Source organism: Notolabrus celidotus, chromosome 23, assembly GCF_009762535.1.
Source record: "Notolabrus celidotus isolate fNotCel1 chromosome 23, fNotCel1.pri, whole genome shotgun sequence".
NCBI lineage: Eukaryota > Metazoa > Chordata > Actinopteri > Labriformes > Labridae > Notolabrus > Notolabrus celidotus.
In genome coordinates this window covers 22,838,947-22,853,485 of record NC_048294.1, presented here as the reverse complement: position 1 = coordinate 22,853,485, position 14,539 = coordinate 22,838,947, and the positions used below count along the sequence as shown (strand labels likewise).

Here is a 14,539-nt window from a genome sequence, read left to right as displayed (position 1 = left end):
TGTGTTTCAGAATCAAATGAGTCTGCTTTGGGTCCTGTATCTAACTTTGTCCAACACAACAGAAGCACTTTCTGCTTTTCTGGAGGACAAATGAAACAAAGTCACGACAAACACATGGACGTCAAAGAAAGAAAGGATTAAGAGACTTTGTTGCGAGATAAGTGGAGGTTTAAGGCAGAGTCATGGCCGCCGATGATATAAACAACCTCCAGTGTACATCAAACAGCCTTTGCTGCAGCGCTGGAGGGATAAGAGGGAGCACAGTTAAAGAGAGGATGATGGACTATGATCAGAGATGAGACGAGAGGAAATGCAGAGTCATGGCCAGTGATTATATAAACAACCGCTACATCTGACAAACATGGTTCCAGTGCTTCTGTCCGGCAAACACTCTGTCATTCAGACCAGCTTTCTGTCAGTTTGTCTGGATCCATTTAGCTCTTTTGAAAGCACCCCAGGCTATGTGCTGAGGTTTAATCTGAAACATTTAATGATGGTGGTCTGATGGTAAAAGGGGCACTCCTGACAATCATCTTGTCCCGATGAACTCAAACCAACCCTTGTGATCATGAACTAATTAGGATGTTGATTCTGAGGCAGAGGGAGGTAACACAGCAGGGAGTGTGATGTGTATGATGGGTCCTATGACACAGTGGACCAGGGTTTGACTCCTGTTTGAAACAAAGGTCAAAGTTAGAGATGATCTGAAACAACAAATTTCTGAGTTGTTTACATGGACATTTAAATTCTGATGAAGCGACTTCTTTAAAAGTAATAGAGCACCCTGGAAAGAGTCATAATTGAGCCCAGCTTATGTGACATGGATAAACACAGGATCACAGAGTCTGCAGGTAAATTAATTGGAGTCAGATTGAAAGATGGCTAATGTTGGCAGTGCTAGAACCCCCAGCCTTTGGTCTTACATCTTACATACAACTCTATCTCTATTTTCAAGATCAAAAACACTACTAACTGCTCTGCACTACAAGATGCCATTGTACATCTGTGTTTGTTTACATCCAGGTAATAGAGCATTGCAGCATTATGGCAACGGCCATCGACCGGAGCTAGTGGTGGATGGCTGCACCACAGTTAAACACAACATATGATCGGCGTTTCAGGCCTATAATAATACAGATATTGATTATTAGTTTAACCTACAAGTGATTCTGAGACCGACTCATGAGGGTCACAACATTTAATCGCAGACATCCACTTTACTTTATTAATTCAAGTTTTACATTGGTGTTCTTTGATCATGCTGCACTCATAGTTTTTTATACAGTAGATACACTCATGCACAAACATGCTATGAACATGCACTTATAGAGAGATGTCAGAGTGAGGAGGCTGCCATCAACCAGCGCCGCCTGAACAGTTGGGGGCACTTGGCTGTGCCCAGGCAAATAAGCTAACACCTCCCCAGCCACTGGTCCAATTGCCAAACTTGGTCCATACGGGGACTTGAACTGATGACTCAAGCCAAGTCCCTATGGACTGAACTACTAACAATTCCTAATCAACACTGAGCCATGTTTACCAAACCTCACCAAACCGTTTTTGCTTATTAACTGTCACTAAAGTACCAAATATACCTTTTTTTTTACAATGTTAGAAAGTGCTAAAAGAAGCACTGGAAGGCACCTTCAAAAAGGCCAAGCCACCTTGGATAAAGGCAGAAAATAGACATCTAAGGCTACCTGAAAACAGGCCTCACCTTACTGTGTAATGAAATCAGAAAGCAGCCCTCAGACAGGTTCTTAGTGGTACCCTGGAACCAATGGTACCATATGGGTCTGTGTCAGAAGAAAGGGGTAGGACATGATAGAGTATATCCATTTGCTAATGAAGGTTTGACAACTTTCTACAATGACGACAATTCTTCATAACTTTCCACATTATATCATATTAATGTCATTAGATGTAATTACACCATTTATAACATTTGTATATATCTTACATTTGTATTCTGTCTTCACTTATCTGCATATGTTTTTACTTGTTTTACTTATTTAAACTTTTTCTGGGTTGTACTAATTTCTCTTCTCTTATAGTTGTTTTGTGCTCAGGATGGCAGAGAATCCTTCAGCAGACATACTATGAGGCCCATGCAGAATCTATTATCAGGAACTTTTCTGGTGTTGACAACTTGTTGACTTACTGACTTTCAGGAAACTTTTGCCCCATGGCTGCATTTGTCCCCAGATTTGAATGCTAAAAACAACATATATTTATAAGCTCCCAGCACACTTATGCACACTTTATTTAAAGAATAAATTTGCCTGCAGGCCCTCCACAATGCGGAACACATTTCACTTTGCCAGACCCTTATAGTTTTCCATAAATTGTATACTGCTGTTTCACAAAATGCCTGCAGCTGTAAATACTGACTGAGACGCAGTACCAGACAAACACATAGAACCAGCGCAGTACAGAGTCACATTAAAATATTATTGACCACGCTACAGCTTAATACAGCAGCGTCCCATGAAGACCAAGGCCCAGCAGCCACAGCAGCAGATCAAAATGCCAAGCTCTCCACGGGGAGACCCTGCCAAGCTAGAGGCTGTTTTACATTCTCAGCTAGTGCCTCATCGGTCTAACATGGGGTTTCTGGAGTGGCAGGCAGCTGCAGTTTTACTTTCTAGCATTACAGATTGGCCTCTGTTGCTGTGGGGTGGGTTTTTTTCAAGTAAAGCGTCCTGCAGGAGCCTGATCTCTCTGACTCCCCCCGACTGTATCATTAAGCCAGAGAGGAGTGTGGGAGAGTCAGTGTCTCACAGTTGGGGATTGTCTTTGACTGAAGCCCCCTGTTCCCAATGGGAGGCAGTGTGGATACAGTAAGATGGCTGAGAGTTTCATTTACAGAGCAATATATGTGTGAAATAATCAGGCCAACTGCAAGCTTTTAAGCAACTCAACTAAAAAAAGACATCACATTAAATTCAGGGCAGCATTTTGTTTTGATGCCAAGCCTCTGAGATCTTCAGGGTGATTTTTATTTTGAATTTTATCTCATGAAGATTGTGTTTAAAGGAAAATGTAGGAAACTGTTATTTGAAGAGTTGACATCTAATGAGTTTCCTCTTGTCTCTTTTTCTCTCTCCCTCTCTCATGCATCCCCTCCGGATCCTCCTCCTGAAGCTGAAGAGTATGCTGTTGAAGGTAAGACTGATGCTTTGCTCTCCAGGCCCTCTGACGGCTTCCCTCTATGCTGTCATGGATGCTGATACTGGCTGCTTGTTAATGCTGTGTGCCCTCCCTCTGGGGAGGGGCATTGTCAGTTTGGACTGCGGTTATACGTGACTTCCAGGGGGCCTAAATTATAGTTTAAACCTGACAAAAGTGATTGATGCACTTCTTCAACCGTCTCTGTTTTATCTCTTGTTTATTTTATCTTGTCTGTTTTAATTTGATTTTGTTTTGACCGCTGTATATCTCTAAAGATTGAAGCACATGGTTAGATATTTCACTCAGGAATATATCGACGCTCTTAAATAGAATAATGTCGAGGCAGCTTGGCGATATTGTGTCAAATTGCCGGTCTAACAAGGTTTTGTTCAAGTTAACAAGATATGACATGGTGATTTTGAGATTCCTGCTTCTCTCTGTGCCCTAGCTCCAACAAAGTTGAATCAAGGCTGCCTGTTGGGGCCCCTGAGGGGCCTCATTAGCCCTGAAGCAGTGCTGAATGTAGCAGACTTAATGCCTAGAACTTTCTCAGCTTGTCTGTCTGCAAGCTGTTGCCTATCTCCACTTTGCAGTGTTCAGAGAGAGGCTCATCCTCTGCTTGACTTGGTTTGCTTCTGTCAAATCAGACTCTCAGATCTAGAAAAACAAGTTTTTTTGACTCTTTGCTTTTAGCAGTGAGCAGTTTTGTTGGTGTGTGTCTATATTTGCATTTTTTGGAGTTGCATTTCCTCCTTGCTGAGTTTAAGGTGATGGATTACCTATCACACTCTACACCAGCAAGGGAAATCACCATGACAAACGTCCCATTGCTCCAGGTTTTCTTTAAGGCTGTTAAAGTTAATGCTGCATTTATTTCTCAGTCTTTGTGCCAAGCATGAGTTGTTTATCTTGTTGTAAATTGGAAATTTAAAAGCACACTCCGCTGATATCAGCAAACTCAGAGAACTGAGTCTGATTTTTGGATCTGTTTGATATGCAGTATGTGCGTCCAACCGGACACTTTGATACTGACATTTTCTCAGTTTGGTCCGACATGAGAGATGCAAGCCTCGTGTTCTTATACTGTATGTGTGTGTACCTGTTGGTGTGTATGAGTGCTCTTGCCGAGACCCATGCTGGCATCACTGAAGCCCTTGATGGGAAAATGTCAGGGGGAAGGTAGGGAACAGGAATCAATGGTAGCAGTTACACATTTCTGAACGACTGAGTGGACCCTCCAGACTGATGTTGAGGAGAGCGAGGGCTGTGGAAGCTCAGAGAGAGAAAGGTAACATGAAGAGTGAAGAGAGGAAGGAGATGAGGAGAGGTAGGTTTACTCAGTCGTACCTGAAGGAGGATGGGAAACTCCCCTGAGACTCCAGGAACTTCTATTTATTTTAATCACACTACCCGAGTTACACTAATAAGTAGTTTGAAGTGATTGTACAGGCTGTGTTCCACCAGATATCGTATCCCGTTGTTCCTGTGTGATCTCAGTTTTGCTTACTTTCTCTTTCAGCTGAACAGTTACAGCTTTTCGTCCTAATTTGTGGTATTTTCTGTGGATAGTTCTGTGCACTTGGCAAGGGCGTGTGTCGTAGTTCCAGCTACCTTTTTATTATGTGTGCTCCCGGCAATTTGAGAGGGGAACACCTCTCCTTGAGCAGAGGTCTAGGTTCTTTCTCCAGCAGCACCATTACTCTGGTTAAAGAGATCCCCTGAGCTTTGAAGAATTTATAAAAACTTTGGAGTTCATTATGACTCAAAAACATACTCCAGGGTCAGAATGCAGTATTTTATCAATGTGCTTACTGGAACTTAAAACTTGGAAATGCTTCAGCTTGGATTAATCTGTGCTCTCAGAAGCCGTGTCGTACAATTAAAAAACAGGAAGTTGCTTCCCCGGTTTCGTGTGTATCAACAAGCCAGCTCCATTGATTTATTTAATGGCTCATAATCTCTCATGTGAAACCCTCTGGGCGCTACTCCACTCCTTTGTCCTATTTTTAGACTTTTCCTCTGAACATATTAGGTCTAATTACTGTCAGCGACCATGTGTTCAGAAGTTGGTTGAGATTGATGATGTAGAGACACTTTAAAAGCCCCAGAGAGGCCGGTGGCCCTGGAAGGTGGCCGGTGGCCCTCGTTCTTACACTGTAGGGCTGCGATTGATGATGCAGCTGCGACACTGACCTGTTTTCACCGCCCAGCCAAGTTTACCAGCCAAGCATGTCCTTTCCCCTGGAGGACTGTATGTGTGATGTATAGTTTCATTATGTAAGCATAGGTTTACCTCATTGCAGAGTTCAGCTGTATTCCTGGAGAGGCTAATAAAGCTGCAACACAGTGGTAGTCTCGAGGTGAGAGAGATGGCTTATAGTCATATTAACCCTCAGGATCTATTTGGTAGAGGCAAGCTAGCAGGTGCCCTTGTGCATGTTGCATTGTCAGTATACAGATCTAGTGCCTGTGAGAGAAGCACTGATGGTTATTTCTTAATACTGAAATTTGGTGTCCGTGGTTGAGTCCGATTTTCCTTGATGAAGTCAGATTTGACGCTCAACCAGAGGTGTCTCTGTTTGGACCTCTGCTTTGTCATTAAGAAGTGAGTTAGCAAACAGGAGTAGTTTATCATTTAAAGAAGTCATGGCTGATACTGGAGCAAGATTTGTTAGAAGACATACTGTACATGTTCTGTTGAAGAATTGTTTTGGATGGAGAAACTCTTCAACAAGGGCTTTGCTAGCTAAAAGAGCTAAATGTCTATGAACAGGGTTTAATGTTTATGCTAGCATGTGAATGCTTCCCTGTTCTTTTGGGACAAATTACACGTGAATATTTACATATTAGGACATTTAAGCTCTGATAGAATATCTATCTACAAAGGTGTGCCACAGGGCTCGGTATTAGATCCTCTTTTATTCACTATTTATGTTAATAAACTGCGTCGAAATGTATCAGATGCAACTTTCCATTTGTATGCCTGTGACACAGTTTTATACTGTTGTGCAGCAACTGTTGTAAAGGCAGTTGAATATTTTTGTCTCCCTTGAAAAAGAGATATTTGATTTCGATGGGACCAAGCTGGTTAAATAAAGGTTAAACAAAAAATAAATCAATTTTATTGGACATGTCTGGTAACCTTTTGTGAGGGAATTCTCAATCAGAGTTTACAAAGTTTAATCATTTGTTTAAGTTAATGATTTAAAATCACTCTGCATCCTGCAAAAAGTTGTCCTGAACAGAGAAATGTTGTATCAAAAAGAAGATCTGTATTCCATTAATTTGCATGCTTTGGTAAGAGCAAACCAATCAGAGCAATGCAGTTTGTAACATAACACAGCATGGCAGACCAGTGGAACTAGTTGGTAAATGAAACCGATACTAAATCCTGCCGGTAGTACAGAAAACACATTTCTTTCCAATGCACACTATAGGTGCAACTGTTTGTTCTTGTTTTAATGAACATACATCATCCAGTTTCTTTAAAACATCCACAATAGAGGTTTCAGTGGACCTCCCTGTGGCTGAAGCTGCCATCTTGGTTGTTTACAAAAAGGCTGAAGCAGCGCTCCTGCTTCTTCATCTTGTAGAACCCACCCTGTTTCTAAATACAGGACTGTGATTGAAACGCTGTGCATTACTTTCCTTCAAAGAGCGGTTTTAGAGAGGCACTGTATGTCAACCTGTAGTGTTTCTGCTGATAGTGAATGGACTGTATGTTAATGAACTAGATAAATAAACATTGCTGTTACAGGAAGATGCAGACTGTTCAAGCAGACACTGAAAAATGGCCATTTTTGCTTTTCGTCTTATTGTTCATCTGGCAGACATTGAGCATCACTTTCAACGTGGCTAAAGGAAAAACCAACCTTATTACAGCTAGACTGAAGCCTATCAAACCTAACCCGGGTCAGCGTGCCCGGCCTCTGAGACTGGCTGATAGATGTTGTGACCTGGTGCTCTGTTTGGGTGACGGATGTCCTGAGCTGCCCAGCCTGATCTTAATCAATCTGATCAAGGCTAATGATCTTTTCTCTCTGAGCCACGCAGACCCCCCCACTTAATCTCACCCGTGGAGGGCAATAACATTTCTCTTTCCCCCCTGTGTAAAAAATAGTTTGATGTTGGCTTCAGATAAAGGATTATGGATTTGAGTAGGGCCTGTAGTTAGAGGAGATTACTTTGGATCATCAAAACTAGATTATGGATTTTGGTCTTATTTGCCCAGGAGAAATAAAACACAATTATATACCAAAACCTTGAATGCTCCTCAGAGTGTGTGCGTGAAGGCAAAAGAAGGAGAAAACAAGGAGGAAAGCAAATAAATGTCCGATGTCATCGTGGTATTAACCCAAATTTGGTTTGTTCCTGGAACAATTTGTGCTTGTACATGATCCTAAGTCAAATTCTAACTGCTGCTGTTATTTGGAATACTACAGGCTAAAAGGCTGACCACCTGGGTGATGAAAACTGTTTGTGTTTGTGCCAAAGAATGATGCATTGCAACAGCAATTGAAAATGATGGGCATTTATTTATACAAAGGCATAGCATAACAACGCTATTTGTCCATTCTTTGCAATCAATAAAGCTTAACTCTGCATTTTTCATTGAACGCACGAGAGATTTGCAGTGTTCAAACACAGCAATCGATCATGGAGGATCGCCGGCTAGCTTTTTTTGCTCACGAGCACTTGAAAATAATAGGTTGCAAATAAACACACAGGAACCTCAAAGGAAGGGGAATGACCAAGGAGTGGAAGGTTGAACACAACTGAATGGTGTCTTTCTTTAGCTCTGAAATAGCTTGAGAGCCTTTGGACAGCCGGTTGCCTTGATGTTGCCGCCGCCTGCCCAGCTTCTGCCAGATGTTGCAGCGAGATAAAGCGTCCTTGGGTCCTGGAGGAGCCCAAGTCCAGCCATGCCTGTTCTCACAAGACGTTAATTTCACCCCACTCAGCTCACACTCTTTTCTCTCCCCTTCTATTTTTCGGCTCTGTGATAACAAAGTCTAAAGGGATGGAGTGGGCGTCCACTTGTGAGAAACTCCAGATGCTTCAGTGTCAACACGCATGGCCACAGGCGAAACTGTTTGCTGTGATGGAGAGAGAAATGGATTGGACAATGCACGGCCTGCAGCTCTGCTATTTGTGTGTGTGTGTGTGTATCTGTGTGTTTGTGAAGAAGAACATTAGGTTTGCCAGATTTAGCTGCTCTGCTTGACTTTTCTTCATTTTCTCTTTGCAGTTGCAGCAGAGAACTGCCCTGCAAAACTTTTATGTTGCCCCTCTCTCCCTGTCTGAGCCTTTAAACTGTATCTCTAGAAATACACAATCTACTCTTATCCACAACTCCTCAACTCAAGCTGCTCGACTAGTGGTCTAGCATTTCAAAATATGATGCTTCAGATAGACCCTTTACTGTCTTATTGTTGCCGATAGAAGGACCACAGGAACAGGTGTTGATCCTGTGTGAAAACAATGCTCTGTTATCTTTTTTTTGTGAGAAGTTGACGTCATTTCATTCTGCCTTGATTAAATTAATTAGGCTTGTTATCCAAATCACTTAACCAGTGTGTGTGCGCTTTAATAGAACCTGAAATGCATTTGAGAGAAATAACTCACCAACCACAAAATGTTCTCAAATTTACCCAAGCCCTTTCACTAACTCGACATTAAGGGTGCATGCGTTTGATTGAATTATTAAATGTTGTAAGTAAATGAGTGAGTAAGTTCAAATGTATTTATATAGCGCTTTTAAAACGCTTGCTTACAAAGTGCTTCACAGGCACCAAAAAATAAAAACAAGCAAGAAAGAAGCAAAATACAGAAATAATCAGACAAGCAAAGCAATAGACAGACAGCTGTTGAAATTAGATTCAGTAGTTTCCTAAAGTTGTCAACAGACTTGGCAGACCTGATGGCTTGAGGGAGCAAATTACAGAGAAAGGGGGCGTAGATGGAAAAAGCACAGTCACCTCTTGTTTTATAGTTAGAGCGGGGGATGGATAGAAGGCAGGGATTAGCTGATCAGAGTGGACGAGGGGTGGAATAAGGGATGAAGAGTTCGGAAATGTAACTGGGGGGGTGACCATGCAGAGCTTTGAATGTCGTTAGAAGGATCTTGAAATTGATTCTGAATTTGACAGTCACCCTATATAGTCAGTCGGTTAAGCAAATAATCAATATTTTGATTATTGTGAGTCACAAATGCTGGTCATATGTTGTCTTAGCTGTGATGTAGTGTGGTTAAACTGGCAGAGGTTTTCAATGGACGATAAAGACAACAAGGATGAGGAGAGGAGTCAGATATTTATCAATGTAGTAATTATTGTGGGAAAACCTCGGTCACATGTCACACTTTAACCTGCTAGGAGGACTAAAGGCTGGTGGTGCTAGCTCTGCTAACATTAGCCATACTCTGCAAATTAGTTTGACTACATTTGTTTGAAGACTCTGTGCTGCCATGTTTAGCCGTTTTCCATAAATTGTGCTCAATTCAGACTTTTTTTTGAGTGCTTTCTTAAGATTTGCCAATTCTTCAAAATTGTAGCTTTCATTTTGGTTTAACTTACTTACTCACTTTGCAACATCTCTATTTCACATAACCACATTGTATTGGTGCCCTCACACAAGCAATCTGAGGCTGTAAATCATGGCTTTGTAATTTTGGATGCCAAAGCATTTAAAGGTGACATATCACGCTTTTTTCATCAATATGTATTGGTCTAAGAGGTCCCCAAAACTTGTCTTTAAAGTTTATGCTCAAAAAAACACTTTGAAATCAGATTTTGGCATGCCTGAAAAACCCTCTTCTTCAGTCCTCCTCAGAACACTCTGTTTTCTCTCTGACCACGCCCCCTCAGAAAGTGGATGTGCCTCGGCTCTCCAGAACGTTGATCTAATTTTTACATGTTGGCTGAATATACACGGCTGCTCAGAGATCACGTCACTTCAACCCTCTGAATCTGATCCAGAATCTGATCCTGACGGAGAGGCGCCTGTAGCAGGACCTTTCTGAAGGATTGGTCACAGATTTAGTGTTTCTTGTTGTTTCATTTATCAGTATGTTGACGTGTGTCTTGGTACACAGCTACGAGCATGTAGCTATGTGGCTATGCTAACTAGCGCTAGCACTTATCCATGATAAATAAAACTCATCCACTACATCTTCAAATCTGCAGATGTGGGGAGTAAAACCGACCTCTACCAGAAAGGCAGCAGGACCTTTTTGAAGGATTGGTCACAGATTTAGTGTTTCTTGTTGTTTTATTTGTCAGTATGTCGATGTGTGTCTTGGTACACAGCTACAGCTACAGCTATGAAGATGTAGCTATGTGGCTATGCTAATTAGCGCTAGCACTTATCCATGACAAATAAAAATCATCCACTAGATCTTAAAATCTGCAGACGTGGGGAGTAAAACCGACCTCTACCAGAAAGGCAGCAGGACCTTTCTGAAGGATTGGTCACAGATTCTGTTTCTTGTTGTTTTATTTGTCAGTATGTCGACGTGTGTCTTGGTACACAGCTACAGCTACGACATGTAGCTATGCTAACCAGCGCTAGCACTTATCCATGGTAAATAAAAATCATCCACTAGATCTTTAAATCTGCAGACGTGGGGAGTAAAACCGACCTTTGTGTTTATTAAGACAGCCTACAACTAGCATGCCTCCCTCCTAAGCTCCTTGTTAGCACACATTTGTGCAGGTAATGAAAAACGGAGGGGGGATTCAGTATTATTTTATACAGTCTATGGGCTGAACAAGCTCCGAGCTCTGACTCCGTGACAGACCGGATATTGTTGTGACGTAACAAAAACACGGAAGTCTGAAACGGCTCGTTTCACACACATTTACAGAAAGGTGGAGAAATCAGAACAGGGGCAGAATGGATTTTTTTCATTCTCGGGGGGTTTGTAGACATGCCAGGGAAACATATTTCAGGTAGAGAACCATTAAAAAGTCAATTTTGCATGATATGTCACCTTTAAAACATATAGCACCCATATCCCAACAGCCATGCTTCATGAGTTGATATAAAAATGTGTTGAAATTCAGTTTATAGGACGTGACTTTGTTCCCAATCTTAGTATTGTAGCGCTCCTCTGGTCTCACATGCAAGCACTCTGTGGTACCTTAAACAGGCTTTAAGCTGATGGACCAGAAACACACACCCTGGTTTCAGAATATTACACTCTTCATAACTTTATGTTTTAATATAACAGCACCCTTCAGTTGACTTCTTCCCTCTCCTTAGCAACTTACAAGCTGTAACTCGAGCACTGCTCCTGTATAACAATGACACACCATCGTGAGCTTTGGTTGGGATTTCATCGCTCTCTTCAAAGTACTCCTTTCTCTGGTGTACTTAAATGAAAGTGTGTTGTGTACCTCGGTGCCTGTGCTGCTTTTGAAACAGGAAAAAAAAAAAGGCATTTCCCAGTGGGCTTTGGGGTTATGGGGTATTTGGAGTTTATATTGCCTTGTCTCTTGTAGGGTTGCATTCACCAACTAATTTATGCCCGGTCAGGGAAACAGTCTTAGTAATCCTCTATTTCTACCCCATCCCTCTACACCTCTCACTTTATGATTCTTCTCTCCTGTCTTCCTCTGCCCTTATCCCTTCTCCTGTCTTTAGTTTATCCCTGTCTCATCAATCTGCAGTTTTGTTTTGTCTCCTTCCCTCCTACTGTATCTTCATACTCAACATGTCCTTCCCCCTTTCCTTCTAGAAATCCCCCACTCTCTTTTCTGTCCTCTTTTCTTCATCTCAATCACCTTCCTCCCTGTTCTGCTGGATAAACTTATGGGTTTGTAGCTAAGAGGCTTATTGGGAGGATGCTTCTCGAGGAAGCTGTGCAATGCAGCTTTACAGTGTTATTAAAGGCTATGCAGTCGACTGGAGAAGAAATGCAGGGGAAGAAAAGGTGGACACAGGTGTATTTACTGCTGCCTGCTTCCACTGACATTTAGTATTACTTGTTTTACTGCTGTGCAATAGAATTCAAGTGGAAGACATTTATTTGCCAGCGTGTTAGAACATATTCAGAGGCAGCACCTTAATACTTTGGTGTAAGCATCAATATAAAGTCCTTAACAAAGCTTTGACCTTGTTCTTCTTCACTCTTAATGTTTGACACCATCAAAGAGATGATAGTAGCCAATGATCAAAGTAGCTTAACCCAACAAGGCTGCACTGGCAGTGGTGTGAAAGTGCAGTTTAAATCCTTTTGAGAGCAGGTTATGTTAATTAACAAGAGAGGTGTAATTAATACCTCAGCATGTGAGTCAACTCTGTCTGCTTGAGTCGCTACAGACTTCCACTAAAGTGCACATTTAAAAACTACAGACTGCCACTTGAGTGCATGTTTAAAGCCTCTGGAAATGTAAATGGAATATTTAAAATCACATACAATATCAAAATGTAATGTGTAATCAAGCTTCAACAACAATCTGAGTGTAAATAAACATCCACAACTCTGAAAAAACTCTGTTCAAAAACATCTTATTTTACAGGTCAGAGCATTTCTCAGGACTGTGTGGGCGTGGCCTAACTCTTTGATTAACAGGTCAAGAGAGAGTTCACAGCCGGCATGTTTGAGCCGTCTGACTCTGAATCTAAAGACATCAAAACTCCAGAATCTGAAAATGATTAGTTTACAATGGTCTCTGAGTGCTGAGTCACAAAATACTTCAGAATCAGGACTTCTATCATTTATTAGTTTTATCACTCCATAGTCTCCGGGGCATCAGGACCATGGGACGCCCGGAGCAGAGGAGGCTGAAGTGTAGTATGTTCACTGTTATGCTGTTTGGGGAAAGTTAGGGAACCGGTCCTGGGGAAAGTTAGTGGACCGGTCCTGGGGAAAGTTAGTGAACCGGTCCTGGGGAAAGTTAGTGAACCAGTCCTGAGGAAAGTTAGTTAACCAGTCCTGAGGAAAGTTAGTGGACCGGTCTTGGGGAAAGTTAGTGAACCAGTCATGGGGAAAGTTAGTGAACCGGTCCTGAGGAAAGTTAGTGAACCGGTCCTGGGGAAAGTTAGTGAACAAGTCCTGGGGAAAGTTAGTAGACCGGCCCTGGGGAAAGTTAGTGAACCGGTCTTGGGGAAAGTTAGTGAACCAGGCCTTGGGAAAGTTAGTGAACTGGTCCTGGGGAAAGTTAGTGAACCGGTCTTGGGGAAAGTTAGTGAACCGGGCCTTGGGAAAGTTAGTGAACTGGTCCTGGGGAAAGTTAGTGGACCGGTCATGGGGAAAGTTAGTGAACTGGCCCTGATAAAAGTTAGTGGACCGGTCCTGGGGAAAGTTAGTGAACCGGTCTTGGGGAAAGTTAGTGAACCGGGCCTTGGGAAACTTAGTGAACTGGTCCTGAGGAAAGTTAGTGAACTGGTCCTGGGGAAAGTTAGTGAACTGGTCCTGAGGAAAGTTAGTGAACTGGTCCTGGGGAAAGTTAGTTAACCGGTCTTGGGGAAAGTTAGTGAACCGGTTCTGGGGAAAGTTAGTGAACTGGTCCTTGGGAAAGTTAGTTGACCGGTCTTGGGGAAAGTTAGTGAACTGGTTCTGAGGAAAGTTAGTGAACTGGTCCTGGGGAAAGTTAGTGAACTGGTCCTGAGGAAAGTTAGTGAACTGGTCCTGGGGAAAGTTAGTTAACCGGTCTTGGGGAAAGTTAGTGAACCGGTCCTGGAGAAAGTTAGTGGACTGGTCCTGGGGAAATGAGCCAAACATATGCGGGACTGCTTTAGCCACTCGGCCACGGCTCAACTCAACCACGTCCCAAAGTTTCTCCAAATCCACCGCAGTTAGAAAATAGAAGAATGACAACAAGCTGTCATCTTACGCGGTGGATGTGCAGACAGGGACACACGAGCACAGTGGCGCAAAGAGCAGAGAGACAGCTATACAGACGGATTACAGGCAGTACGTGATTAGCAAACAAGCTAACAGCTAAAACAACTGAAATATCATAGATACCGTTTTTGTCTATTCGGGTTACCAGAGGCTTTAAAAACTACAGACTGTCACTGAAGTGCACATTTAAAAAATCCAAAGAGGAGAAGACAAATTCCCTCAAATAAACTTCACACTATTATCAAATACCAAACTGATTGTCTCATCTCTGGTCCATTTGTAAATGTTCTCTGCTCATGCAGCCATGCTAATCATGCTGATGTATTTGATGACAGATACTTGTAACTCTTAACCATGTGCATTGTCCTGTGAGCTTCTCCATTCTAAGATAGTTACAGCCAATCAGATTTGATTTTGTCTTATTGAACATGCTTAAACAGAGACATCAAAATACAGCCTCAGCAGCGGCTCGTGTCTGGAAAGATTTCGTGATACATAGTCACTGAAAGATAACCACTT

The 14,539-nt window shown here is 42.2% G+C and overlaps 1 protein-coding gene across 1 annotated transcript in view; it reads left to right on the top strand.

Moving 5' to 3' along the window:
* Positions 1-14,539, top strand: part of nrxn2b (neurexin 2b) — a 1,139,450-nt gene that overhangs the window by 203,586 nt on the left and 921,325 nt on the right. Inside the window, exon 3 of the mRNA XM_034676291.1 lies at positions 3,145-3,165. Coding sequence (XP_034532182.1) covers positions 3,145-3,165 — 21 coding nt within the window. The remainder of the gene's footprint in view (positions 1-3,144; positions 3,166-14,539) is intronic.